The 25,282-nt window shown below is 36.9% G+C and overlaps 5 protein-coding genes across 6 annotated transcripts in view; 2 read left to right on the top strand and 3 right to left on the bottom strand.

Moving 5' to 3' along the window:
- Nucleotides 1-1,196, top strand: part of cv-c (crossveinless c) — a 66,272-nt gene extending 65,076 nt beyond the window's left edge. For both annotated transcript variants that reach the window (XM_065481246.1, XM_065481245.1), the window contains exon 21: nt 83-1,196. In XM_065481246.1, the coding sequence (XP_065337318.1) occupies nt 83-203 (121 nt within the window). In that variant the 3' untranslated portion in view covers nt 204-1,196. The remainder of the gene's footprint in view (nt 1-82) is intronic.
- On the bottom strand, nt 913-6,848 carry LOC135937913 (uncharacterized). Its single transcript, XM_065481259.1, has 9 exons — nt 6,598-6,848; nt 6,304-6,528; nt 4,989-5,128; nt 4,735-4,923; nt 4,511-4,624; nt 4,255-4,451; nt 3,594-3,849; nt 3,371-3,451; nt 913-1,612 (listed from the first exon to the last, which is right to left on the bottom strand). Exons 2-9 carry the CDS (start codon nt 6,524-6,526, stop codon nt 1,304-1,306), a joined length of 1,509 nt encoding a protein of 502 aa, XP_065337331.1. The 5' UTR covers nt 6,527-6,528; nt 6,598-6,848; the 3' UTR covers nt 913-1,303.
- Nucleotides 6,849-7,289: 441 nt separating this feature from the next.
- Nucleotides 7,290-12,671, bottom strand: LOC135937914 (uncharacterized). The gene is made up of 8 exons (XM_065481260.1): nt 12,424-12,671; nt 12,131-12,355; nt 10,842-10,981; nt 10,588-10,776; nt 10,361-10,474; nt 10,130-10,302; nt 8,652-8,907; nt 7,290-8,511 (listed from the first exon to the last, which is right to left on the bottom strand). The coding sequence occupies exons 2-8, from the start codon at nt 12,351-12,353 to the stop codon at nt 8,272-8,274; spliced, it is 1,335 nt and encodes a 444-aa protein (XP_065337332.1). The 5' UTR covers nt 12,354-12,355; nt 12,424-12,671; the 3' UTR covers nt 7,290-8,271.
- Nucleotides 12,672-13,247: 576 nt separating this feature from the next.
- LOC135937915 (uncharacterized) lies at nt 13,248-18,171 on the bottom strand. The gene is made up of 8 exons (XM_065481261.1): nt 17,882-18,171; nt 17,588-17,812; nt 16,299-16,438; nt 16,045-16,233; nt 15,818-15,931; nt 15,586-15,758; nt 14,476-14,731; nt 13,248-14,336 (listed from the first exon to the last, which is right to left on the bottom strand). Exons 2-8 carry the CDS (start codon nt 17,808-17,810, stop codon nt 14,097-14,099), a joined length of 1,335 nt encoding a protein of 444 aa, XP_065337333.1. The 5' UTR covers nt 17,811-17,812; nt 17,882-18,171; the 3' UTR covers nt 13,248-14,096.
- Nucleotides 18,172-19,448: 1,277 nt separating this feature from the next.
- On the top strand, nt 19,449-21,399 carry LOC135937278 (3'-5' exoribonuclease 1-like). The gene is made up of 6 exons (XM_065480403.1): nt 19,449-19,612; nt 19,720-19,991; nt 20,050-20,188; nt 20,253-20,411; nt 20,698-20,781; nt 21,066-21,399. The coding sequence occupies exons 1-6, from the start codon at nt 19,565-19,567 to the stop codon at nt 21,237-21,239; spliced, it is 876 nt and encodes a 291-aa protein (XP_065336475.1). The 5' UTR covers nt 19,449-19,564; the 3' UTR covers nt 21,240-21,399.
- Nucleotides 21,400-25,282: the final 3,883 nt, after the last annotated feature.

The raw sequence follows: 25,282 nt of genomic DNA, 5'->3' as shown, positions 1-25,282 counted from the left end.
TTTTTGAAATATCATTTTTTCTCAGCAACGATAATAATTAAGTTTCGAATAGATTTTTAAAGTTGCACTAATGTGATTTCAGGGGTCGGGGCTTGGAGTGGTACAACAAGTGCTACGGACAAATGAGCGCCCTGCAGCTGTCCAGGATCAGGTCATCGTTCACGCAGTACCTGACCGCTGAAGGCCCCGAAAGTAAGGTCTGACCCCGCGCCGAGGCCTCTCCTCACGAGACGCCGCCGCCGCGCAGATGGAGGATCCGGCCCAAGTAGTCCGGCGCCGCTCTAGTCAACGCGTTTTCGGAGCCCGCACACATTCAAACAACCCGACTCTCCACTCCACACCCCACTGCAGTTGTTCTTGCGTCACACACATGTATTTTTATATTTATACTCGCGCACTTTTAGTCTTTTCCACGCAAAAATTTTAAATACATACACCGACCAATGTACCTTTTACAACACAAATAAAATGTAACGGACCAAATCCATTGTTGTCGCCGCGTTATAGGTGTTTCACGTGTGTCACTGATATTAATTATAATTAATTACTGCAGTCTCTGTGTACAGTACTGATATATATTATACATTACCACAAAATCAAAAGAATAATCTCTCGCGCACCGAGCTGGCAGGGTTGTAATAATAGGTTTAATTTAAATATTTTAACATGATAAGAGGGAAAATTGAGTGTTTCTTGAAGCAACACGTCAAATAATAATGAAAAAATGCTGGAAATTTTGTGAATTTATTTCATGCAGTTTTGCACTAAATGAGATTGTAATGAATGTAATAGGAAATAAAAAACTATAGCCCTGCCGACAGGTGAACTAACCGCAAACAAGGTGCTTCTCGCCTTTTTCCACGATTTGTAAGTGTTTGATTCCGATGATTATGAATGATACAAGTTTACCAGTTGGATGTTTGGAATTTTGCCAAGTTTTATTTGTGAAAACTCAAACAAGTCTAGTCTCCTTAAACATAACAAGATTTTCAAACCGATTTAACATTTAGCAGAAAACAAGTTTCACAGCAATAAATTAATTATTATTTTACTGACTCTGGAGCATAAATAAATACGCGGAAATCTATTTTTGTACATAGGATCTTAAGTGAATATCATTTTGACTTTGAATCGAACGGAATCCACATCCGTTTTATTGTGCAGCACCAGATCCAATAAACCACGTTTAAAAGTAATGAATAGACTTTCACTATTGCCTGCTTTGATTACCACACTTTTCAGCTTGATCACTCGCGAAACACTTCTTGTCTCTGGAGATAAAACAAATTATTAACGATTTGGTTCACGCCTGGTTCGGCTCGTAGAAGAACGGCTTGAGAGGCAGCACTCTGTAGTTGCAGATGACCGCGTAGAGCCACTGCTCCTTCACGTAGGTAGTGGTGGACAGCACCAGCTTGTCCGGAGGCGGACCCAGCACCAGCTTCGCGTCCTGCAGGTTGTGCACCAGGGTGCCGCCGCACAGTCTAACTAGAGTCTTCATGTCTTCAGGTTTGCAGCTTTTCACGCCTGCGTTTACGTAGATCGGGCCCATCGCCTGCAGCAGTTGACACCGGAATAGCGCGCCGTAACGATTCCGCTGCCGCTGGATTTCCTGCAACAAAAATAATCACAATTAAATTAATTATTAGAGAAATTAGACAGCAATAAAGACTTTTTTAGAAGGCAAAATAAAATTTGATGAAAGGGTTACTCTAAAAATGTAATTTAAACTGAGTTTGCAAAAACACTGCATATTTGTTGGGTTTGAAGATTTTAAATAATTTTTTACTAATTTGGTGAGAAGTGAAATATTGTCAGGAGTTGGTTTTTACGATCCAAAAGACACAATTAGTACAAGTAATGCAAATTTTGTCACAATATTGACGAAAACTTGCTTCTTTTCGCGCATTTCCGTTTTTTCGCGCCATACTCCACCGGACGCCATACCTGCGCGTCGCACAAATCTGATTCCCGCTGCTTAGGAAGGAATTTCAAGTAATGACTCTAACTCCTGACCTACCTCAGGACTCTTCCAGCATAAAGGATATTAAACTGTGATTATAGCACCGCATACTTATGAACAATGACCATAAGATAGGCCAGAGCGGCATAATATAAATAATCTAGTCTGATTTAAAAAAAAAACGGGGAGCTGCCATGTTTGAATGGGTTTTGTTACTGTTGCGCGCTTGCGCAAACACAAGATTGAGGTTTCAGCGCAATGGCTACGTCATGAACATGGCAGCCATGTTTGAGCGAACGGAAAAAGTACCTCTTTACCCTCAAGATCAACTAAATCAATGTTATTAGGAATGCAAGTTCGACTCGAAGATCACACCTTATTACTAATCAGAATATTTAAGAATTATTTTGATCAGTTGAATAGCATAGCTGCAATTTATAGTCACGTGGTTGACGCTGGCATAATTAAAATGGACGGTCAACGCGGGAAATTCGACATTCTTGAGAATCCGCTGACAATGAGACCAGCTAGTCACGCGACAGATGCAATTTTAAATTTTTTATAGCTCATACGATCATGACACACAGTTGTATGGTCTTAAAATAACATTTTAGAAACGAATCTCGCGTGAATTCAACGCGCGAGATTTGATTGTTAATCAGTAAGGACCAACTGTTTGATTAGTTCAAGAAACTGTTTTAAGTATCTGCGCCAAACACCTTTATAAACACACTCATTTGAAATAAAAACATGACCAAAACCCAGTGCTACACCAACACGTTATTAAACAATTTAGAATTTTATTTACCTTTCCTTTAAGAAAACGCAATAAAAGCAAATTAATTAATCAGGGTAGCAAAAACCCAGAATTAAAAAAATACATTGCAGAGGTAAAAACCTTTGTTTCTATTCTAGTAGGCAATGTTTGCACCGTAGTTTTTAATAATTTTCTATTTATTTTTTCATGACCTCAATTAACAAAATGCCAGACATTTTTGTACATACTTAAGCAGAAAATAGCGATTTTAAATAATAAGTGTAACCAATCCTTATCTCCCAAATCCACTACTTACAATTTTTGTATAATGTTTCCTCCTTCTAACTTCAATCGATGGGTTTGAGTAAAAACGAACACTTTTGATGGATTTTATGTTTTTTATGTAGTTAGTTTTGGAATACAGGTATCAGATACCTGAACAAGTGCATAAGCGATTTTTGCGGAACTTTTGTAGAGGGCTCATCTCTTTGTTAAATATCGACTACGGTAATGGCCTCTAATATCGCAGTTGGTATAGGACGTGTCAAAATTGTAGACACAAATCGCTGTCGCACAATGTCTTTCAGGGAATATTTTCTCTCTTTGCTTTTCCGGAACAAATATGTGAAGTGTTCCATAAATGTACTCACGCAGTCAATCTCAGCGTACTGCTTGGGAACGAACTTATCGCAGACTGGTAACCAAGCACCATTTTTGATAGACTCTTCTATCTGAAAACATAATCATAAAAAATACATTTGTTAGCATACAATACCAAAAAATTAAGAAAACAAGAAAACCAAACTGTTAAAAATTCGAGCACTACATTACAAACATTATTGAAATTGACAAACAACAAAGTTGATAACGCACCCATCTAAAAGAAACAATCCTGCAGCCATAGGCGATTCCCTTGAGCAGGTTGACGGTCCTGCCTCCGCCCCAGACGAGATGGGTTGCTTTCTCGTTGGCCGCACCGCTGAAGAGGTAGCTGGCCTTCAGAGTCTCGACTGCTTTGGTCACCAGGGCATGCTGCTCAGCGTTCAAGCCAGCGACGGCGATATACTTGGGGATCGGCCTGTATGCGGATGGCGGCAGACTCTCACATTCAGCGTCTGCCTGGGTTATGCTACCAAAAAGAGAAAATTATTTTAAAAAAATGAAATTAGTTCAAAAGACACCGCGTATCGGTATGAAATTTAGGGGACGCCTGATGTGTCCAAAATTACAAATAGGATTTGAACCAAATTAAAGTCTAATTTTGATAGGTCCAGTGGCTGAACAAAACATACCTACCGAGTTATTACAGAAAATCGAGAAACTGACAAATATATATTTAATAGATATAGAAAATAGCGGTCATCAAAAAAGCAGCACAGTTTAATTTGTGAGTTTTAAGTCTGTAAGCTGCTTACAATGAGAGTAAATTTGACCTGTTTGACGAGTCTGGCCTTGTTTCGCACGGAAATTATGAGGTAATACACATATTTAGCCGTGATTTAGTAAGACAACAATAGAGCTAAGCAATATTCACCTTCTGGTACGAGGCCTTCGTGCTGGGATTTTCATTGCCGGAGGAGCGACAGCCTCTTCTCTTTTCTCTTCCTTTCTCTCTTTCTTTGTTTCTTCCTTTCTCTCCTTCTTTGGTCTGCCTCTTTTCCTAGGGACGCTGGTCGCGGAGGACTTCTCTTTTTCTTTGGTTAAGGGTTTCTTGGCATCAGTCTTTTCAGTCTGCAATTTCAGGAAAAATTAGATAATACTAAATCTTGTTAACAGAATTACAATCATACCTTCTTAGAGTTAACAGTTCTTTCGTTGGTAGGCTTTTTGGAATCATCAGCAGTCTTCTGTCTCTTTTTCCTCTTCTCACTCAACATCTCCAAATGATCGACAGTGTAAGTTCTCTGTTTGAGGGAATATTACTATTAGTGATTATCTCAACGGGCCAACATTTTTACACAATTCTTCTATGACCAATTAAAATCTGGTTGACATTTATTAAAACTCATCCTACCTTGTACTTCCTTGGTGCTACAGGGTTGCGGAAGTTGTCAGGAACATGGGCCGCGAATTTGACATGGGAGGCGATGGCGTTTTGCTTCTTACACTCCTCGATCCACCCGCTCGACACCATGGGGATGGAATGCTTTTGAGAAAACTGATACGTGCTGTACCTCCCATTCATAAAGAGAATGTAATTCACCTGTGGAGGAAATTAAAATTAGTCACCTCGACCAATGAAACGAGTCAAATCTCAAATAACCATACTTTTTTTGTCAAGGAGCTGCTTATTGTTGATCCCATTTTCTCTAACTGACTCACGATGCCTTCTGTTATCTCCTTCCGATTGAGAAACTTTTCTTTGTGCTCACTTTTAACGAGCTGACTGTCGACGTAAATCACTTTTCCTGCAAATTAAGAAAGAAATGTAATTTAAATCATTATACACCTATGAACTGTTGTACAAATTAATACATCATATTATTATGTGGGGTGCATGAATAAAAATTCAAGGATTAATTTTTAAATTTGATATTTTATACAATGAAGTTTAAGAATAAACGTGTCCCGGTTTTGATCAGTTTTTGCAATTAAATTGTCTTGGTATGTTGATTCTAATAATTTATTTTTATATCCACTCTTCAATCCTTTCACAGTCACCTGAATAAATATTTAAAGTCTTATTTAATTTTAGAAATTTCTTGCGCAACAAAGTTGGGAAACTACAACCCAATTAAATAAGCTAAACAAAGAATGACAAGCAAAGGGTTTTTTTTATCAAAATCACTTTGGTTATAAGTAGAGGTATCAGCCAGCTACGCCAGCCGCCGGTAAAAATGGGTCAACGACGAAAGTGTCCCTTCAGGCCGTGGGCCATTAAAAACTATCAAACTTCACATTTAAAATATTGCCAGCCAGCGGCCGCTACCTGGCAAAAAATTCGGCTAGTTGTAAGCTGGTCTCGCCTGTCACCGCATAAAATCTCGTGGCTGAGACTTAAAAACCACTGTGATTTCTTTCAATAACCTGTCAAAAATTGCGTCTTCAGCTGTTAGTGTTTCTCTCTACCTACCCCCAGAGATGCTATCAGAATTATGTAACAGTTAATAGAGTTTAGTGTTAACACGACATGTGATGTGTATTAAGTTCCCACCAAAGCTTTCCGTGTTTTACCATTATGTATGTCGGCCATTTTCATAGAGCATCACTTCTAGCTGTTTACAAATAGACATTTCCGCTCTGCTCAAATGAGTTTAATTGTTGTTCCAATCGTCAAACAATTAAAAATATATTTTGCCCCCAGTAGCAAGGCTGTATGTATGCTAAAGAATTATCTTTCATCCATTATTATCTCAAGATAAATAGGAAAAATAGACGCATTTTAGTTCAAATGTAGCACCTGATCCTCCATATTTAATTCTCAGGAAACTGGATATCCATCATGGTTTAATTTAGTATCATGTTTGAATGCGATTGCTGGTCGAAAATCGTGACACGTGTGATGCAGTATGAAATGATATACCCTTGATACGAGCAGCAAAACAATGGAGAAAATCCCCAAGAAAGCGAACCGAGGACGAACCTTTGAGAAGCTCATGGTTAATAACCAGGTTGGGCGTCTTGGTCCTCCTGACGAACCCTGCCTGCCTGAGTCGGATCGCCTCGGCCGTTCTCTTCAGCTTCTCCTCCTCAGGGTTGATGCGAATGGTATCGTGAGCAAAATCCTGCTCCCAAGGAGGCACTTCCATCACCTGAACGAACTTCCTGGTCTTTCCAACACGCTGCCATTTGCGTCTTATCATCATGTCTGCAAATATATTTTGCGGAAAATGAAAAATGATCTCAAAGTCCGAGAAAAAATAGAGAGGGAACTTACAGTTGTTGTTTGAGATTCTCGAGTCAAGGTTGTTATGAATGCCTGGTTTCGTCGATATGTAAAAGAGGAATCACACGATTTCCATCATATTCAATCGCGGAGAGGAATCTTCTACATAATCCACCGGACACTGGACTACTTGGCTCCTGTCTTAAGCAGTGAAGACTCAAAATCTTTCACACCTCACGCGACCATCGATGAGGGCAACGCTAACTCACAACACACAAACGCAAACGGTCGTTCGTTCGTTCGTATGATAAGTTAGTAAGTTGACAACGTCCAGTGCACTACAGGGTACCAACATAATGCAAATATTCTTGGACCAAAAGACTTGTTAATTGAGTTTGAATCTTTATCATGGACATAATTGATTGTTTTCTTTATGAATGAATAAAATAATTTGCATTTTTATTGTTAAAACTATAGTTAAAAAGATGTTATATGCTTGTTCAATTTTTATTAGGTTGGCTTATTGTTGAAAGTAAAAGGCGGGACCATGCGCGGCCGTCTATTGGTTGGCATTTCGGCATCAAATACATAGAATAGACAGAATAGAGCGCTATTTTACCTTTTTATAAAATATTTCTGTCCTGGTGTCGTGATTTATCTGTCTCACTCAAATTCAAGTACAGATAATATGGTAAATGTTTATTTTTCTGGCTAAGTAGCATGCTGTTCTACTTCTTTCTAATAATTGATTATTTTATTAGCGTTGCGATTCAAAATTGGAAATAATTATTTTGATTGCCGTAATTACATTTTATGTATTGGGTTACTTTACAACCAAACTGAATTTTCCTTGTTTCAAGAAATTAAAGTGGAATGATAATGGGCAACAATTGTAAAGTATTTAATTTGTTGGATGCCATAAACAATTGATCGATTTACAATTTGTTCAACAATTTGCAATAGTAAATATAAGGACCTTCATACACCAAAAATTCAAATTTTGCCAAATTTCTCCAAATGTACAGTAATTGAACATAATTATTTCCTTGGCATATTCCGATTCCTCTCATCGAGATCTGTCCAACGATGTATGCCACTTATTTGGGAAACTCTTGGTTTTGAAAAAAAATCGGATTTCATGATACACAGTTGTATGGTCTTAAAGGAACATTTTAGAAACGAATCTCGCGTGAATTCAACGCGCGAGATTCGATTGTCAATCAGTCAGGACCAACTGTTTGATTAGTTCATGAAACTTTTTTAAGTATCTGCGCAAAACACCTTTATAAAACACACTCCGACCGCAAATTTTAGATTTGTACAGGGGAAATATTGAATAAACTCATTTTTTGCGCAAGACATTTGTAAAAATTGAGTGGTAAAAATCGTTTAAAAAAACAGTGGTGAAAAATCCGGATGGTAAGCAAATGCAAAATGTGTAGTGTTCCAAATTACGGAACAGGCGTCAATTCTCCTATGATTAGACTTAATTTTCCAAAGACATAATTTTTAAGTGTAACCACTCCTTATCTCCCAAATCCGCTACTTACAATTTTTGTATAATCTTTCCTCCTTCTAACTTAAATCGATGGGTTTGAGTAAAAACAAACACTTTTGGTGGATTTTATGTTTTTTATGTAGTTAGTTTTGGAATACAGGTATCATATACCTGAACAAGTACATAAGCGAATATTGCGGAACTTTTGTAGAGGGCTCATCTCTTTGTTAAATATTGACTCCGGTAATGGCCTCTAATATCTCAGTTGGTATAGGACGTGTCAAAATTCGAGGCACAAATTGCCTTCGCAAGAGGTCTTTCAGGAAATATGTTCCCTCTTTTTTATCCCGGAACCGAATCGCGCAGCGTTCCCAAAGTCTACTCAAGCAGTCAATGTAGGCGTACTGCTCAGGAACGAACTGCTGGCCGATTGGTACCCAAGCACCATTTTTGATAGACTCTTCTATCTGAAAACATAATCATAAACAAAACATTTGTTAGCATACAGTACCAAAAAATTGACAAAACAAGAAAACCAATGTTAAAAATTCGAGCACTACATTTGAAACATTATTGAATTTGACAAACAACAAAATTGATAACGCACCCAGCTAAAGGAAACAATCCTGCAACCATAGGCGATTCCCTTGAGCATGTCGTTGGTCCTGCCTCCGCCCCAGACGAGATGGGTTGCTTTCTGGTTGGCCGCGCTGCTGAAGAGGTAGCTGGCCTTCAGCGTCTCGACTGCTTTGGTCACCAGGGCATGCTGCTCAGCGTTCAAGCCAGTGACGGCGATGTACTTGGGGCGCGGTTTGAATGCGGATGGCGGCAGACTCTCACATTCAGCGTCTGCCTTGGTTATGCTACCGAAAAGAGAAAATTGTTTTAAAAAAATCAAATTAGTTTGAGAGATACCGCGTATTGGTATGAAATTTAGGGGACGCCTGATGTGTCTAAAATTATAAATAGGATTTGAACCAAATTTAAGTCTAATTTTGATAGGTCCAGTGGCTGAACAAAACATACCAACAGAGTTATTACATAAAATCATCAAACTGACAAATATATATTTAAAAATAAATCATTTTAATTTGTGGACATAGAAAATAGCGGTCATCAAAAAAGCAGCTGTAGCGGTACAACAACGCGGTCCTGCTTTTTGTTGGAAGCCAACAATTGTCGGCGGTTTGAATTATTGTAATTTTGCATTATTGTTTAACAGCAGAAAGATGATTTTAAAATAAGAATTCAGTTTTCGTCCGTCAGCCACACGGTGCTGACGTGATTCGTTTAATTGTGCAGAACCCGATTCAAAGGGGTGAGTCCAACCGTCAGTTAGCAAAAGAATTTATCACTTATTATTGTAAACCATTTCAGTTCTTGTATTTGATTAAGCATCCGATCGGATTTGCAACTGTAACATAATACACCAACCAAATTCTTCATCTGAATTCATCGGTCTTCATCATTTCATCCCTCTTCATTCTCCCAAACAGCCAAATTTATTTTGTTAGTTTTGAGTCTGTAAGCTGCTTACAATGAGAGTAAATTTGACGACCTTTCTCGTCAGAGTTAAAAAGATGGAGCTTAGCCTAAAAAATGGCATTATTTATAGTTTAAAAATTTAGATCTGTCTTTAAATTTGTCTATTTAAGTCCACAGCTCTTCCAAGGTGATATAAGAGGGCTAGAAGTTAGGCACAGATAAATTGTCTAATTATTTGATTTGTACGGAATTTTCGTCTATTTAATATTCAGAGTAAATATTGCAACAAAATTTCAAAACATCATTTCATTCATGAAACAAATTTTAAGCTATGAAAAATCTACTTATCATATCAATTGAAGAGGAAAGGCCTGTCATTTAAGATAAGAAGAAAATTTCTAAAGAGATATACACGAAATAAATAGAATTAAAGAAAAAGGTCAGAAAACAGCCTTTGTAATTTATCATTGATGACAGAAACTCATTTTTTTAAGTAAATGCCACAATGCATGGTGGCCTTGTTTCGCACGGAAATTATGAGGTAATACACATATTTAGCCGTGATTTAGCAAGACAACAATCAAGCGAAGCAATATTCACCTTCTGGTACGAGGCCTTCGTGCTGGGATTTTCATTGCCGGGGGAGCGACAGTCTCTTCTTTTTTCTCTTCCTTTCTCTCTCTCTTTGGTCTGCCTATTTTCCTAGGGACGCTGGTCGCGGAGGACTTTTCTTTTTCTTTGATTAAGGCTTTCTTGGCATCAGTCTTTTCAGTCTGAAATTTCAGGAAAAATTAGATATACTTTATCTTGTTAACAGAATTACAATCATACCTTCTTAGAGTTAACAGTTCTTTCGTTGGTAGGCTTTTTGGAAGCATCAGCAGTCTTTTGTCTCTTTTTCCTCTTCTCACTCAACATCTCCAAATGATCGACAGTGTAAGTTCTCTGTTTGAGGGAATATTACAATAATTAGTGATTATCACAACTGGCCAACATTTTTACACAATTCTTCTATGACCAATTAAAATCTGGCTGACGTTTATTAAAACTCATCCTACCTTGTACTTCCTTGGTGCCAACGGGTTGCGGAAGTTGTCAGGAACATGGGCCGCGAATTCCACATGGGAGGCGATGGCGTTTTGCTTCTTACAATCCTCGATCCACCCGCTCGACACCATGGGGATGGAATGCTTTTGAGAAAACTGATACGTGCTGTACCTCCCATTCATAAAGAGAATGTAATTCACCTGTGGAGGAAATTAAAATTAGTCACCTCGACCAATGAAACGAGTCAAATCTCAAATAACCATACATTTTTTGTCAAGGAGCTGCTAATTGTTGCTCCCATTTTCTCCAACTGACTCACGATGCCTTCTGTTATCTCCTTCCGACTGAGAAAATTTTCTTTGTTCTCACTTTTAACGAGCTGACTGTCAACGTAAATCACTTTTCCTGCAAAGTAAGACAGAAATGTAATTTAAGACATTATATTATTATGTGGGGTGCATGAGTATAAAATTCAAGGATTCATTTTTAAATTTGATATTTTATAAAACGAAGTTTAAGAATAAACGTTTCCTGTTTTCGATCAGTTTTTGCAATTAAACTGTCTTGGTATGTTGATTCTAATAATTTATTTTTATATCCACTCTTCAATCCTTTCACAGTCACCTGAATAAATATTTAAAGTCTTATTTAATTTAAGAAATTTCTTGCGCAACAAAGTTGGGAAACTACAACCCAATTAAATAAGCTAAACAAAGAATGACAAGCAAAGGGTTTGTTTATCAAAATCCCTGTGGTTATAAGTGGAGGTATCAGCCAGCTACGCCAGACGCCGGTTAAAATGGGTCAACGAAAAAAGTGTCCCTTCAGGCCGTGGGCCATTAAAAACTATCAAACTTCACATTTAAAATATTGCCAGCCAGCCACCGCCACCTGGCAAAAAATTCGGCTAAGCTGGTCTCGCCTGTCAATGCCTAAAATCTTGTGGCTGAGACCTAACAACCACTGTGATTTCTTTCAATAACCTGTCAAAAATTGCATCTTCAGCTGTTAGTGTTTCTCTCTACCTACCCCCAGAGATGCTATCAGAATTACGTAACAGTTAATATAGAGTTTAGTGTTAACACGACATGTGATGTGTATTAAGTTCCCACCAAAGCTTTCCGTGTTTTACCATTATGTCGGCCATTTTCATAGAGCATCACTTCTAGCAGTTTACAAATAGACATTTCCGCTCTGCTCAAATGAGTTTAATTGTTGTTCCAATCGTCGTAAAATTAAAAATATATTTTGCCACCAGTAGCAAGGCTGTGTGTACGCTAAAGAATAATCTTTCATGAATTATTATTTCAAGATAAATATGTAGGAATAATAGACGCATTTTAGTTCAAACGTAGCACCTGATCCTCCTTATTTAATTCTCAGGAAACTGGATTTTTAGAAATAATATCCATCATGGTTTAATTTAGTATCATGTTTGAATGCGATTGCTGGTCGAAAATCGTGACACGTGTTACGCAGTATGAAATGATATACCCTTGATACGAGCAGCAAAACAATGGAGAAAATCCCCAAGAAAGCGAACCGAGGACGAACCTTTGAGAAGCTCATGGTTAATAACCAGGTTGGGCGTCTTGGTCCTCCTGACGAACCCTGCCTGCCTGAGTCGGATCGCCTCGGCCGTTCTCTTCAGCTTCTCCTCCTCAGGGTTGATGCGAATGGTATCGTGAGCAAAATCCTGCTCCCAAGGAGGCACTTCCATCACCTGAACGAACTTCCTGGTCTTTCCAACACGCTGCCATTTGCGTCTTATCATCATGTCTGCAAATATATTTTGCGGAAAATGAAAAATGATCTAAAAGTCCGAAAAAAATAGAGAGGGAACTTACAGTTGTTTGAGATTCTCGAGTCAAGGTTTTATGAATGCCTGGTTTCGTCGATATGTAAAAGAGGAATCACACGATTTCCATCATATTCAATCGCGGAGAGGAATCTTCTACATAATCCACCGGACACTGGACTACTTGGCTCCTGTCTTAAGCAGTGAAGACTCAAAATCTTTCACACCTCACGCGACCATCGATGAGGGCAACGCTAACTCACAACACACAAACGCAAACGGTCGTTCGTTCGTTCGTATGATAAGTTAGTAAGTTGACAACGTCCAGTGCACTACAGGGTACCAACATGATGAAAATATTCTTGGACCAAAAGACTTGTTAATTGAGTTTGAATCTTTATCATGGACATAATTGATTGTTTTCTTTATGAATGAATAAAATAATTTGCATTTTTATTGTTAAAACTATAGTTAAAAAGATGTTATATGCTTGTTCAATTTTTATTAGGTTGGCTTATTGTTGAAAGTAAAAGGCGGGACCATGCGCGGCCGTCTATTGGTTGGCATTTCGGCATCAAATACATAGAATAGACAGAATAGAGCGCTATTTTACCTTTTTATAAAATATTTCTGTCCTGGTGTCGTGATTTATCTGTCTCACTCAAATTCAAGTACAGATAATATGGTAAATGTTTATTTTTCTGGCTAAGTAGCATGCTGTTCTACTTCTTTCTAATAATTGATTATTTTATTAGCGTTGCGATTCAAAATTGTAAATAATTATTTTGATTGCCGTAATTACATTTTATGTATTGGGTTACTTTACAACCAAACTGAATTTTCCTTGTTGCAAGAAATTAAAGTGGAATGATAATGGGCAACAATTGTAAAGTATTTAATTTGTTGTATGCCATAAACAATTGATCGATTTACAATTTGTTCAACAATTTGCAATAGTAAATAAGGACCTTCATACACCAAAAATTCAAATTTTGCCAATTTTCTCCAAAATGTAGTGATTGAACATAATTATTTCCTTGGCATATTCCGATTCCTCTCATCGAGATCTGTCCAACGGTGTATGCCACTTATTTGGGAAACTCTTGGTTTTGAAAAAAAATCGGATTTCATGATACACAGTTGTATGGTCTTAAAGGAACATTTTAGAAACGAATCTCGCGTGAATTCAACGCGCGAGATTCGATTGTCAATCAGTCAGGACCAACTGTTTGATTAGTTCATGAAACTTTTTTAAGTATCTGCGCAAAACACCTTTATAAAACACACTCCGACCGCAAATTTTAGATTTGTACAGGGGAAATATTGAATAAACTCATTTTTTGCGCAAGACATTTGTAAAAATTGAGTGGTAAAAATCGTTTAAAAAAACAGTGGTGAAAAATCCGGATGGTAAGCAAATAAATGCAAAATGTGTACAGTGTTCCAAATTACGGAACAGGCGTCAATTCTCCTATGATTAGACTTAATTTTCCAAAGACATAATTTTTAAGTGTAACCACTCCTTATCTCCCAAATCCGCTACTTACAATTTTTGTATAATCTTTCCTCCTTCTAACTTAAATCGATGGGTTTGAGTAAAAACGAACACTTTTGGTGGATTTTATGTTTTTTAAGTAGTTAGTTTTGGAATACAGGTATCAGATACCTGAACAAGTACATAAGCGAATATTGCGGAACTTTTGTAGAGGGCTCATCTCTTTGTTAAATATTGACTCCGGTAATGGCCTCTAATATCTCAGTCGGAATAGGACGTGTCAAAATTCGAGGCACAAATTGCCTTCGCAAGATGTCTTTCAGGAAATATGTTCCCTCTTTTGTATCCCGGAACGGAATCGCGCAGCGTTCCCAAAGTCTACTCAAGCAGTCAATATAGGCGTACTGCTTAGGAACGAACTGCTGGCCGATTGGTACCCAAGCACCATTTTTGATAGACTCTTCTATCTGAAAACATAATCATAAAAAAAACATTTGTTAGCATACAGTACCAAAAAATTGACAAAACAAGAAAACCAATGTTAAAAATTCGAGCACTACATTTGAACATTATTGAATTTGACAAACAACAAAATTGATAACGCACCCAGCTAAAGGAAACAATCCTGCAGCCATAGGCGATTCCCTTGAGCATGTCGTTGGTCCTGCCTCCGCCCCAGACGAGATGGGTTGCTTTCTTGTTGGCCGCGCTGCTGAAGAGGTAGCTGGCCTTCAGCGTCTCGACTGCTTTGGTCACCAAGGCATGCTGCTCAGCGTTCAAGCCAGTGACGGCGATGTACTTGGGGCGCGGCTTGAATGCGGATGGCGGCAGACTCTCACATTCAGCTTCTGCCTTGGTTATGCTACCAAAAAGAGAAAATTGTTTTAAAAAAATCAAATTAGTTTGAGAGACACCACGTATTGGTATGAAATTTAGGGGACGTCTGATGTGTCTAAAATCGTTAATAGGATTTGAACCAAATTTAAGTCTAATTTTGATAGGTCCAGTGGCTGAACAAAACATACCAACAGAGTTATTACAGAAAATCATCAAACTGACAAATATATATTTAAAAATAAATCATTTTAATTTGTGGACATAGAAAATAGCGGTCATCAAAAGAGCAGCCAAATTTATTTTGTTAGTTTTAAGTCTGTAAGCTGCTTACAATGAGAGTAAATTTGACGACCTTTCTCGTCAGAGTTAAAAAGATTGAGCTTAGCCTAAAAAATGGCATTATTTATAGTTTAACAATTTAGATCCGTCTTTAAATTTGTCTATTTAAGTTAACAGCCCTTCCAAGGTGATATAAGAGGGCTAGAAGTTAGGCACAGATAAATTGTCTAATTATTTGATATGTACGGAATTTTCGGCTATTTAATATTCAGAGTAAATATTGCAACCAAATTTCAAAACATCATTTCATTCATGAAACAAATTTTAAGCTATGAAAAATCTTTTTATCAGATAAATTGAAGAGGAAAGGCCTGTCATTTAAGATTAGAAGAAAATTTCTAAAGAGATATACACAAAATAAATAGAATTAAAGAAAAAGGTCAGAAAACAGCCTTTGTAATTAATCATTGATGACAAAAACTCATTTTTTTAAGTAAATGCCACAATGCATGGTGGCCTTGTTTCGCACGGAAATTATGAGGTAATACACATATTTAGCCAGCATTTAGCAAGACAACAATCAAGCGAAGCAATATTCACCTTCTGGTACGAGGCCTTCGTGCTGGGATTTTCATTGCCGGGGGAGCGACAGTCTCTTCTTTTTTCTCTTCCTTTCTCTCTCTCTTTGGTCTGCTTATTTTCCTAGGGACGCTGGTCGCGGAGGACTTTTCTTTTTCTTTGATTAAGGGTTTCTTGGCATCAGTCTTTTCAGTCTGCAATTTCAGCAAAAATTAGATAATACTTTATCTTGTTAACAGAATTACAATCATACCTTCTTAGAGTTAACAGTTCTTTCGTTGGTAGGCTTGTTGGAAGCATCAGCAGTCTTTTGTCTCTTTTTCCTCTTCTCACTCAACATCTCCAAATGATCGACAGTGTAAGTTCTCTGTTTGAGGGAATATTACAATAATTAGTGATTATCACAACTGGCCAACATTTTTACACAATTCTTCTATGACCAATTAAAATCTGGCTGACATTTATTAAAACTCATCCTACCTTGTACTTCCTTGGTGCCAACGGGTTGCGGAAGTTGTCAGGAACATGGGCCGCGAATTCCACATGGGAGGCGATGGCGTTTTGCTTCTTACAATCCTCGATCCACCCGCTCGACACCATGGGGATGGAATGCTTTTGAGAAAACTGATACGTGCTGTACCTCCCATTCATAAAGAGAATGTAATTCACCTGTGGAGGAAATTAAAATTAGTCACCTCGACCAATGAAACGAGTCAAATCTCAAATAACCATACATTTTTTGTCAAGGAGCTGCTAATTGTTGCTCCCATTTTCTCCAACTGACTCACGATGCCTTCTGTTATCTCCTTCCGACTGAGAAAATTTTCTTTGTTCTCACTTTTAAGGAGCTGACTGTCAACGTAAATCACTTTTCCTGCAAAGTAAGACAGAAATGTAATTTAAGACATTATATTATTATGTGGGGTGCATGAGTATAAAATTCAAGGATTCATTTTTAAATTTGATATTTTATAAAACGAATTTTAAGAATAAACGTGTCCCGGTTTCGATCAGTTTTTGCAATTAAACTGTCTTGGTATGTTGATTCTAATAATTTATTTTTATATCCACTCTTCAATCCTTTCACAGTCACCTGAATAAATATTTTAAGTCTTATTTAATTTTAGAAATTTCTTGCGCAACAAAATTGGGAAACTACAACCCAATTAAATAAGCTAAACAAAGAATGACAAGCAAAGGGTTTGTTTATCAAAATCCCTGTGGTTATAAGTAGAGGCATCAGCCAGCTACGCCAGCCGCCGGTAAAAATGGGTCAACGACGAATGTGTCCCTTCAGGCCGTGGGCCATTAAAAACTATCAAACTTCACATTTAAAATATTGCCAGCCAGCCACCGCCACCTGGCAAAAAATTCGGCTAAGCTGGTCTCGCCTGTCAATGCCTAAAATCTTGTGGCTGAGACCTAACAACCACTGTGATTTCTTTCAATAACCTGTCAAAAATTGCATCTTCAGCTGTTAGTGTTTCTCTCTACCTACCCCCAGAAATGCTATCAGAATTATGTAACAGTTAATAGAGTTTAGTGTTAACACGACATGTGATGTGTATTAAGTTCCCACCAAAGCTTTCCATGTTTTACCATCATGTCGGCCATTTTCATAGAGCATCACTTCTATCTGTTTACAAATAGACATTTCCGCTCTGCTCAAATGAGTTTAATTGTTGTTCCAATCGTCATAAAATTAAAAATATATTTTGCCACCAGTAGCAAGGCTGTGTGTACGCTAAAGAATAATCTTTCATGAATTATTATTTCAAGATAAATATGTAGGAATAATAGACGCATTTTAGTTCAAACGTAGCACCTGATCCTCCTTATTTAATTCTCAGGAAACTGTATTTTTAGAAATAATATCCATCATGGTTTAATTTAGTATCATCTTTGAATGCGATTGCTGGTCGAAAATCGTGACACGTGTTACGCAGTATTAAATAATATGTACCCTTGATTCGAGCAGCAAAAAAATGGAGAAAATCCCCAAGAAAGCGAACCGAGGACGAACCTTTGAGAAGCTCATGGTTAATAACCAGGTTGGGCGTCTTGGTCCTCCTGACGAACCCTGCCTGCCTGAGTCGGATCGCCTCGGCCGTTCTCTTCAGCTTCTCCTCCTCAGGGTTGATGCGAATGGTATCGTGAGCAAAATCCTGCTCCCAAGGAGGCACTTCCATCACCTGAACGAACTTCCTGGTCTTTCCAACACGCTGCCATTTGCGTCTTATCATCATGTCTGCAAATATATTTTGCGGAAAATGAAAAATGATCTCAAAGTACGAGAAAAAATAGAGAGGGAACTTACAGTTGTTTGAGATTCTCGAGTCAAGGTTTTATGAATGCCTGGTTTCGTCGATATGTAAAAGAGGAATCACACGATTTCCATCATATTCAATCGCGGAGAGGAATCTTCTACATAAACCACCGGACACTGGACTACTTGGCTCCTGTCTTAAGCAGTGAAGACTTAAAATCTTTCACACCTCACGCGACCATCGATTAGGGCAACGCTAACCTGACGCTAACTCACAACACACAAACGCAAATAATGCCGAAATGGAAATGCCCAAACGGTCAACGGTCGTTCGTTCCTATTTCAAAGTCGACAACGGTCGACAACGACCAGTGTACTACATAGGGTACCAACATGATGCAAATATTCTTGGACCAAAAGACTTGTCAATTGAGTTTGAATCTTTATCATGGACATAGTTAATTGTTTTCTTTGTAAATGGACAAAATAATTTGCATTTTTTATTTTTAAAACTATAGTTGAAAAATTGTTATATGCATGTGCAATTATTATTAGGTTGGCTTATTGTTGAAAGTAAAAGGCGGGACCATGCGCGGCCGTCTATTGGTTGGCATTTCGGCATCAAATACATAGAATATTAGACAGAAAAGAGCGCTATTTTACCTTTTTATAAAATATTTCTGTCCTGGTGTCGTGATTTATCTGTCTCACTCAAATTCAAGTACAGATAATATGGTGAATATTTATTATTCTGGCTACGTAGCATGCTGTTCTACTTCTTTCCAATGATTGATTATTTATTAGCGTTGCGATTCAAAATCGGAAATAATTATTTTTATTGCCGTAATTGCGTTTTATTAGGACATTATTTTATGTATTGGATTCTTTTACAACCAAACTGAATTTTCCTTGTTTCAAGAAATTAAAGTGGAATGATAATGGGCAAGAATTGTAAATTATTTAATTTGTTGGATGCCATGAAAGAATTGATCGATTAACAATTTTTACAACAATTTGCAAAAATAAAAAACTAAAAAACGGACCTTCCTAGAATAAAAATCGATAAAAATTCAAATTTTGCAAGTTTCTCCAAAATTTACAGTGCTTGAATATTTTCTTGGCATATTCCGATTCCTCTCGTCGAGATCTGTCCAACGGTGTATGCCACTTATTGGGGAAATTCTTGGTTTTGAAATAAAATCGGATTTCAAGTACATATAAGGATACAGCCCTTATACCATTTGAAAAGCACGGTAACTTTCCAGCCAATTCTTTCGAAAAATTATAGTGCTTCTTAGGTCAATTTTGACTTTAATTGAATCCTAAGGGACGAATTTATGCATTGGCAACAAGCATTTTCTAAGCTTTTGCATTTGCAGTATCATTCCTCTTTAAAAATGAAAAGTGGGATCAGGTGAGGAGGTGAGGCTAGCACGTGGACTGACCATAGTGCGTAAGGCTGTCATTTTGGCTGCTTGCGCTTGGCAGCTTGCACTCGCAGAGATTTGAAATGGCCGCGATTTTTCACACGCGGGAAATTTTGAATTCCCTCCCAGTCAGATTCTTCTTCTATGATCTAACCAAACAAGATGGCGGTTGGATAAGTCCCATCTAATTCCAACGACTAATGTCAATATTTTTGTTGTGAAAACATGCTCATGAATTTTTGCTTGTGAGAAAGAGTGTTTAGATGGATTTTCAACGCCTGATTCATTTTTGATTCGACTTTTAACAATGGCTACCTGTATCGAAGAACCAGCTTTAAACGGGGGCACACAAAATGTATGAAGTCAATCTAATATTATCATTGAAATCCGGTTTAATTACATTTCTTCTGAATTGACACAATGACCCACTTTTCTAAAACAAAGGAATTTATCAATTTCCAGGCCAACTTCAAAGGTGATCCCTTTGCAAGTCGAATGGACCATAAAAAGGTAGCCAGAATCAACCACGACATCAACAATTTAAATCTGCAAGAGGTAAAGCTGCGACTCCAACATCGAGGGAGTGATGCCCAAGGGTCTGTGGAGGTTTTGCGAAAGAGGCTGAAAAATCTGATGGTGCCAATCAACAAACTAGACAATCGAAGCCAGATGCAGTACTACGTCGTCATCGACTTCGAAGCCACTTGTGAGGAAGAGAAAAACAACAACTACCCGTAAAATTAATTTTAACTTTTTTGGTCATCTCAGTTTCATTAATTTATTTTTATGTAGGCACGAGATAATCGAATTTCCAGCTTTGTTAATTGACACAAAGAAGAGAGAAATTGTGGATCAGTTCCACATGTACTGCAAGCCTGAAGTAAATCCTACGCTTTCGGAATTTTGTACAAAACTAACGGGTATTAGTCAGGTTAGTTAATTTTTAATCTCATTGCTTTGGATTTTTATTGATAAAAATTTGAATTTTATTGCAGGAGCATGTCGACTCGGCCGAACCGTTTGGTGTGGTGGTATCCAAATTTCACGATTGGCTTTTAAGTCACAAACTAGTCGGAAACAAAAGAAAGACCAATTTCGCTTTTGTGACAGATGGACCAAGTGACTTTTCGAAATTCTTCATAGGAAATTGCAAGGTTAAACAAATTAATTCAAATATCCCTAAAATTAAGTTCTCAAAATAATTATTCAATTAAATAATTCTCTAATTGTCAGGAGAATTGTCAGGAATTTTCAATTTTTGAATTGACCCGAAAAAAAATTAAATTTAACCTACCCGTTTTTCTACTAAATCGAATAAATGTCATGAAAATTGTAATTAAAAATAACTATTCCAATGAATAATATAAAACAGAGCATATTATATAAAAATCACAATTTTCATTAAATTTCTTGACTTATTTCTAACGTTTTAATTTTCAGTTGGCAAATGTTCATTTACCGCCTTATTGCCGCAAGTACATAAACATTCAGAGGGCCTTTATGGCCCACTACAGGTGCAAGAAGGTACGTCCATTGATTTAACTCCCTAAGGCCTAAGGCTATTTAAATAAACTAAATTAAAAGATACTCGTACTATACTAACAATAAGGGATGCTACTCGAGAAATCACCAAAAACAAACGTTACGTGAATCTTCATTTTTGTTTGTTTTTGATGATTTCTCGAATGGTCCGCGTTGCATTGAGTCGCATCCCTTAGTGTAGTATGAGTATCTTTTAATTGAGACAAGGGAGTGATAATTATTGTAGATATATTATCGATTTTCTATTTAAATAGTATTTATTTCAGCCCTCTCTGAATGGAATGCTGGAGCACCTGGCGTTGAAGTTTGAGGGTCGTCCGCACGCTGGAATCGACGATGCTAAAAACATAGCCAGAATCCTGTTGGTGCTAATCAGTGAGCAGGCTGTTCTCTTACCAAATGAACGATACAGTGCTTCTGGAAACGTTTATCACATTTGAGTCTGACAATGAGTTTTACTTGTGTTATTATAATGTTTCTGTGAGAAATCTAATCTTGTGACGTATGATTAACATATTACTAAGTAAGTGCGGAGCAATAAAGAATGCTACAAGCGACGTGATGATCAACATCATCCATTCTCTTTTGCATTTATAAATATTTGTGTTATTTCTTTTGATTAAATTTAAAAAAGGAAGAAGTAAAAATTTCTGGTCTATTATAACCTGAATTTGGTCCAATTTTAAAATAAGGAATTTTAAATCAAGGAATTTATTATGAACAGGGTTCGCAAAAACCTACATTTTTCCGGAAAAACCAGCATTGCTAAAAACTTTAATTTTTGCGTTTTTTCCTGCACATTTTTTTGAAACACGTGGATTCCTATGGAAGATGAAAATTTATCATGATGGTTGACCAAAAACAGATTTCACAAGACTGAAAATTTAAACTCATAATTTTCCAAAATTTTTGGCCTTTTTGACTTTTTTTGGGATGAGTTAAGGAAAGTGAGGAAGAAACCTAAACTGGTTGGTTATTCTAGCTGTTTTTTTTCTGAAATTTGCAATAAAAAATAGACCTTGCTATTAATGTAGTTAAAATTCAAATTTTCTTCCAAATTTACAGCGCTTGACCACATTTTACTGGCAAATTTCAATTTCTTTCGTCAAGATCTGTTCAACAGTGTATACAACGTTTTAGGGAAACTCTTTGTTTTGTAATAAAATAAGATTTCAAGTAAGGAGACAGTCTTATCCATTTGTTTGGCTGCTACTTTTCTAAAAAAAAATTGCTCTGCTAATTATGTCAATTTTGGCTTGAACTGAATCCTAAGGGACGAGTTCATGCATTGGAAACTAGGATTTTCCAGGCTTTTTTCCATGATTAATCCTCTTTAAAAGGTCAGGAAAGAGAATAAAATTAAAAAAAAACGATGGAATCGACAGGCTTGAGGAACTATTTGGAACTCACATAAATTAATATTTGTCTCTGTGTAACTTTAACAGGCGTTAAATATATTTATAATTAAAATTTTCATTAAAGAAAAAATTTTAGCACAACTTTTATTGTGTTTAAATAGTAATTTTCAAGCTGTAAACATTTGGGATTGGATAGTTGTGAAAATTCAGGAATTATTACAAGATGCACTAATTAAAAAAAATGCTCATTGTCAGTTTGATGTTTTTAAACAATTTAAACGACTGTAATCCTTTTTCTGTTTCTGTATTGAGATTTAAAATTCTGAAATTCCAGAGCACGAAATTACTCGAGTTTGAGTTGGGGAATGAAGGGCGCGGATCGATCGAGGGCGGAGGGCGCGCATTTGGCGCGCCAGCTGCGGCCAGGCAGCAAAGCAAATCACCTGCTTTTACTTTTCACCATAACAAAATGCGCCGTGTCTGTGAAAGTGTGTGTGTGTGTTTCCCGACCCCGACACATACTCGAGTTGTGCGGGATTCCGTGTCCGGCGGGGCAATTTCACTTGGAAAGTGCCTGATTAGCCCTTTTTTATGGTCGCCGCGCGCGGGGTGAAAAATATATAAATCTGGCAGGCGCTAATAAAGTGACATAATGTGCGCCGACTGCGCGTTTATCTCTTTTTTTCCTTGCTGCTGGAAATTTAAATCTGGCCCGCTTATCTCTGATGAAATGCATGCATGGTGCGACTTAAATACTCGTTCTATATACTCTACACACAACCAGTTTTGTTTTATTATTTTCCAAACATCAATATTGCGACTTAGAATAATGTTTCCTCGTATATTTTTCCAGTGTTTTGACAAGAATCACTTTTGCTATCAGCAGCTTTGCTTTTAAATAAGCACTTTGCGTGTTTCCATCTCACAAGTGCATTTCTGAGTAGGCGCCGTTTTGATCGGATCGAATTTTCACGTTAATTCTTCGAGACACGCGGTGTACACACAATAAATATTTGGTATTTCTGGAAACTTTTCTACTAAATACAATTTCTATTCATATTTTTGTGATAGCAAGATGTGGGGCAGTAGAGAGTTTTCTTCAATGTTTGAATATTTATTCTGTTGCAAGGATAAATTTTGTCTGTTACATATATGTTGTCGTTTGAGTCTTTTTCCAAGCCGAACAAAAAATTTAATAAAATTATTCCAGTTTTGGATTAAAGTTGATGTTTAATTTCAACAAAAAATTGTCGGTCTATCAAATATGACTTGGAAAATTGATGTGATTTATAGGGGATCATTAATTTGGAACAAAAATGAGAGAATATATATACACACATATTGCAACATTTATTTTCTGGACTTAAATTGCTAAGACTTATCAAACGTTGATTTGGAGCATTTTTTAAAGTTTCGCAAATAAACCCTCCAGAGATCAAAAAATAAAAAATATCGCATAAGGGAAATATTAATATTTTCAGACCAAAATATTCAGAACTTGAGGGAGAACCACATTAATTGCAAAGAAAATTCTTAATAAATAAAATTAATTTTTATAGGCATAATAAAAAGCTTTTTATTGCATTCGGGATTAAAAATACAAAGTTTTGGAGAAAACTAGCTGCATGAAATAAAACGGCGTTTTAAATGTTAAAATTTATGCAAATATTGCCATTTTTAAAAACCTATGAAATTAAATATATTTAATTTGTAACAAGATATTTTCCTAAACCTTCAAATTTCTATTTTAGTTCCATTATTTTAAAAACGTTTGTATAGTAAATCATATTTTCAATACCTCGAGCCATTTAAAAAAAAATAGATGTTAAAACACACACAATAAACCCCGAAATTAGTTGAGCAAAACGTTTTCGTAATTAACTCCCAGTTTAACTGTTAAATTGGAAACATTTACTTCAGCCTGAACATCTTTTTAGTAAATTTTACAGCTTTAAAATAAAACCGTGCCTTGGATAAGTCAAACCAAATGTTTACACAAAAATATAGTCTTAATTAACGTTTGTAATAATACGTCCTGGTCGCGTTAAAGTTTTGCGCATCTTTCAACAAACACCAAAAGTTTCACTGTCAAATTGATTATTGTTGCCCTTTTCTTGCAACAAGAAAATTATAGCCATTGGTTGCTGAAAGTTCAGCAATTTCCCGGAACCATGGGATGAAATAATTCTTAATTAAAGAGGAATGATACTGGAAAAGCCTGGAAAATGCTTGTTTCCAATGCATAAGCTCATCCCTTAGGATTCAGTTAAAGCCTAAATTGACCTAAGAAGCACTGTCATTTTTTTGAGAAAATTGGCTGCAAAGTTACCGTGCTTTTCAAATGGTAATGGCTGTCTCCTTACTTGAAATCCGATTTAATTTCAAAACCAAGAGTTTCCCCAATAAGTGGAATACACCGTTGGACAGATCTCGACGAGAGGGATCGGAATATGCCGGGAAAATATGTCCGAGCACTGTAAATTTTGGAAAAAATTGGCAAAATTTGAATTTTTACTGTAGGAAGGTCCTTTTTTATTGTTGCAAATTGTTTATCGGTCAATTGTTTAAGGCATCCAACAATTTAAATAATTTAATTCCTTCGATTTCCTCGCACACCATCCCACTTACCTGCAAGGTTCGCCAATTGTGCAATGCGCCATTGGATTTTTGCGGGAAAATCCCAATAGTTTTGGATTTTTTCGAATTTAACCCCGAAAGGTCACATTCTGCGCCAAACAGCAAGAAATTTTGGAAAATCACGATTGGTGTTAGAAATTTAGGTCTATTATTAGAATCAGTGGCATTTTTACTGATTTGTAAAAATCCCTAATTTTGGTCCTCCTGTCATCCCTATGAAAATTCGTATTTTCAAGGAAAATGCGCAAATTGCAGAAAAACCCGCTAAAAAGTTTATGCAATGCAGTTGATTTTTCTGGAAAAATGCGGGATTTTGCGAACCCTGCTTGCCCGCGGTATTAAAGTCTAAAGCCTCTTGGCGACGTTCTGCAAAAAAAGCAACAGAAAGTGAGATGAAAAGCGCAAGAGACGCAAAACTTGATTCAGTTGTTGCAGCGCAAAACGTGTGCGGGTTGCGGAGCAGTGTGTGCATTCCTTTATTAGGGGCG

This window comes from Cloeon dipterum, chromosome 2, assembly GCF_949628265.1.
Source record: "Cloeon dipterum chromosome 2, ieCloDipt1.1, whole genome shotgun sequence".
In the NCBI taxonomy this organism is placed as follows: domain Eukaryota; kingdom Metazoa; phylum Arthropoda; class Insecta; order Ephemeroptera; family Baetidae; genus Cloeon; species Cloeon dipterum.
Note: the sequence above shows the minus strand (reverse complement) of the source record. Positions and strands in the feature narration are given on the sequence as shown.

Coding starts and splice junctions, on each gene's coding strand:
- LOC135937913 (XM_065481259.1), bottom strand. CDS start 6,526: ATGATGATAAGACGCAAATGGCAGCGTGTTGGAAAGACCAGGAAGTTC. Junction 4,924..4,988: donor GCAGCTCCTTGACAAAAAAA/GTATGGTTATTT, acceptor TTTCCTCCACAG/GTGAATTACATTCTCTTTAT. Junction 3,850..4,254: donor CGAAGGCCTCGTACCAGAAG/GTGAATATTGCT, acceptor TCTTTTTGGTAG/CATAACCCAGGCAGACGCTG.
- LOC135937914 (XM_065481260.1), bottom strand. CDS start 12,353: ATGATGATAAGACGCAAATGGCAGCGTGTTGGAAAGACCAGGAAGTTC. Junction 10,777..10,841: donor GCAGCTCCTTGACAAAAAAT/GTATGGTTATTT, acceptor TTTCCTCCACAG/GTGAATTACATTCTCTTTAT. Junction 8,512..8,651: donor GGATTGTTTCCTTTAGCTGG/GTGCGTTATCAA, acceptor TTATGTTTTCAG/ATAGAAGAGTCTATCAAAAA.
- LOC135937915 (XM_065481261.1), bottom strand. CDS start 17,810: ATGATGATAAGACGCAAATGGCAGCGTGTTGGAAAGACCAGGAAGTTC. Junction 16,439..17,587: donor TAACCATGAGCTTCTCAAAG/GTTCGTCCTCGG, acceptor CTTACTTTGCAG/GAAAAGTGATTTACGTTGAC. Junction 16,234..16,298: donor GCAGCTCCTTGACAAAAAAT/GTATGGTTATTT, acceptor TTTCCTCCACAG/GTGAATTACATTCTCTTTAT.
- LOC135937278 (XM_065480403.1), top strand. CDS start 19,565: ATGGCTACCTGTATCGAAGAACCAGCTTTAAACGGGGGCACACAAAAT. Junction 19,992..20,049: donor GAGAAAAACAACAACTACCC/GTAAAATTAATT, acceptor ATTTTTATGTAG/GCACGAGATAATCGAATTTC. Junction 20,412..20,697: donor TCTTCATAGGAAATTGCAAG/GTTAAACAAATT, acceptor TTTAATTTTCAG/TTGGCAAATGTTCATTTACC.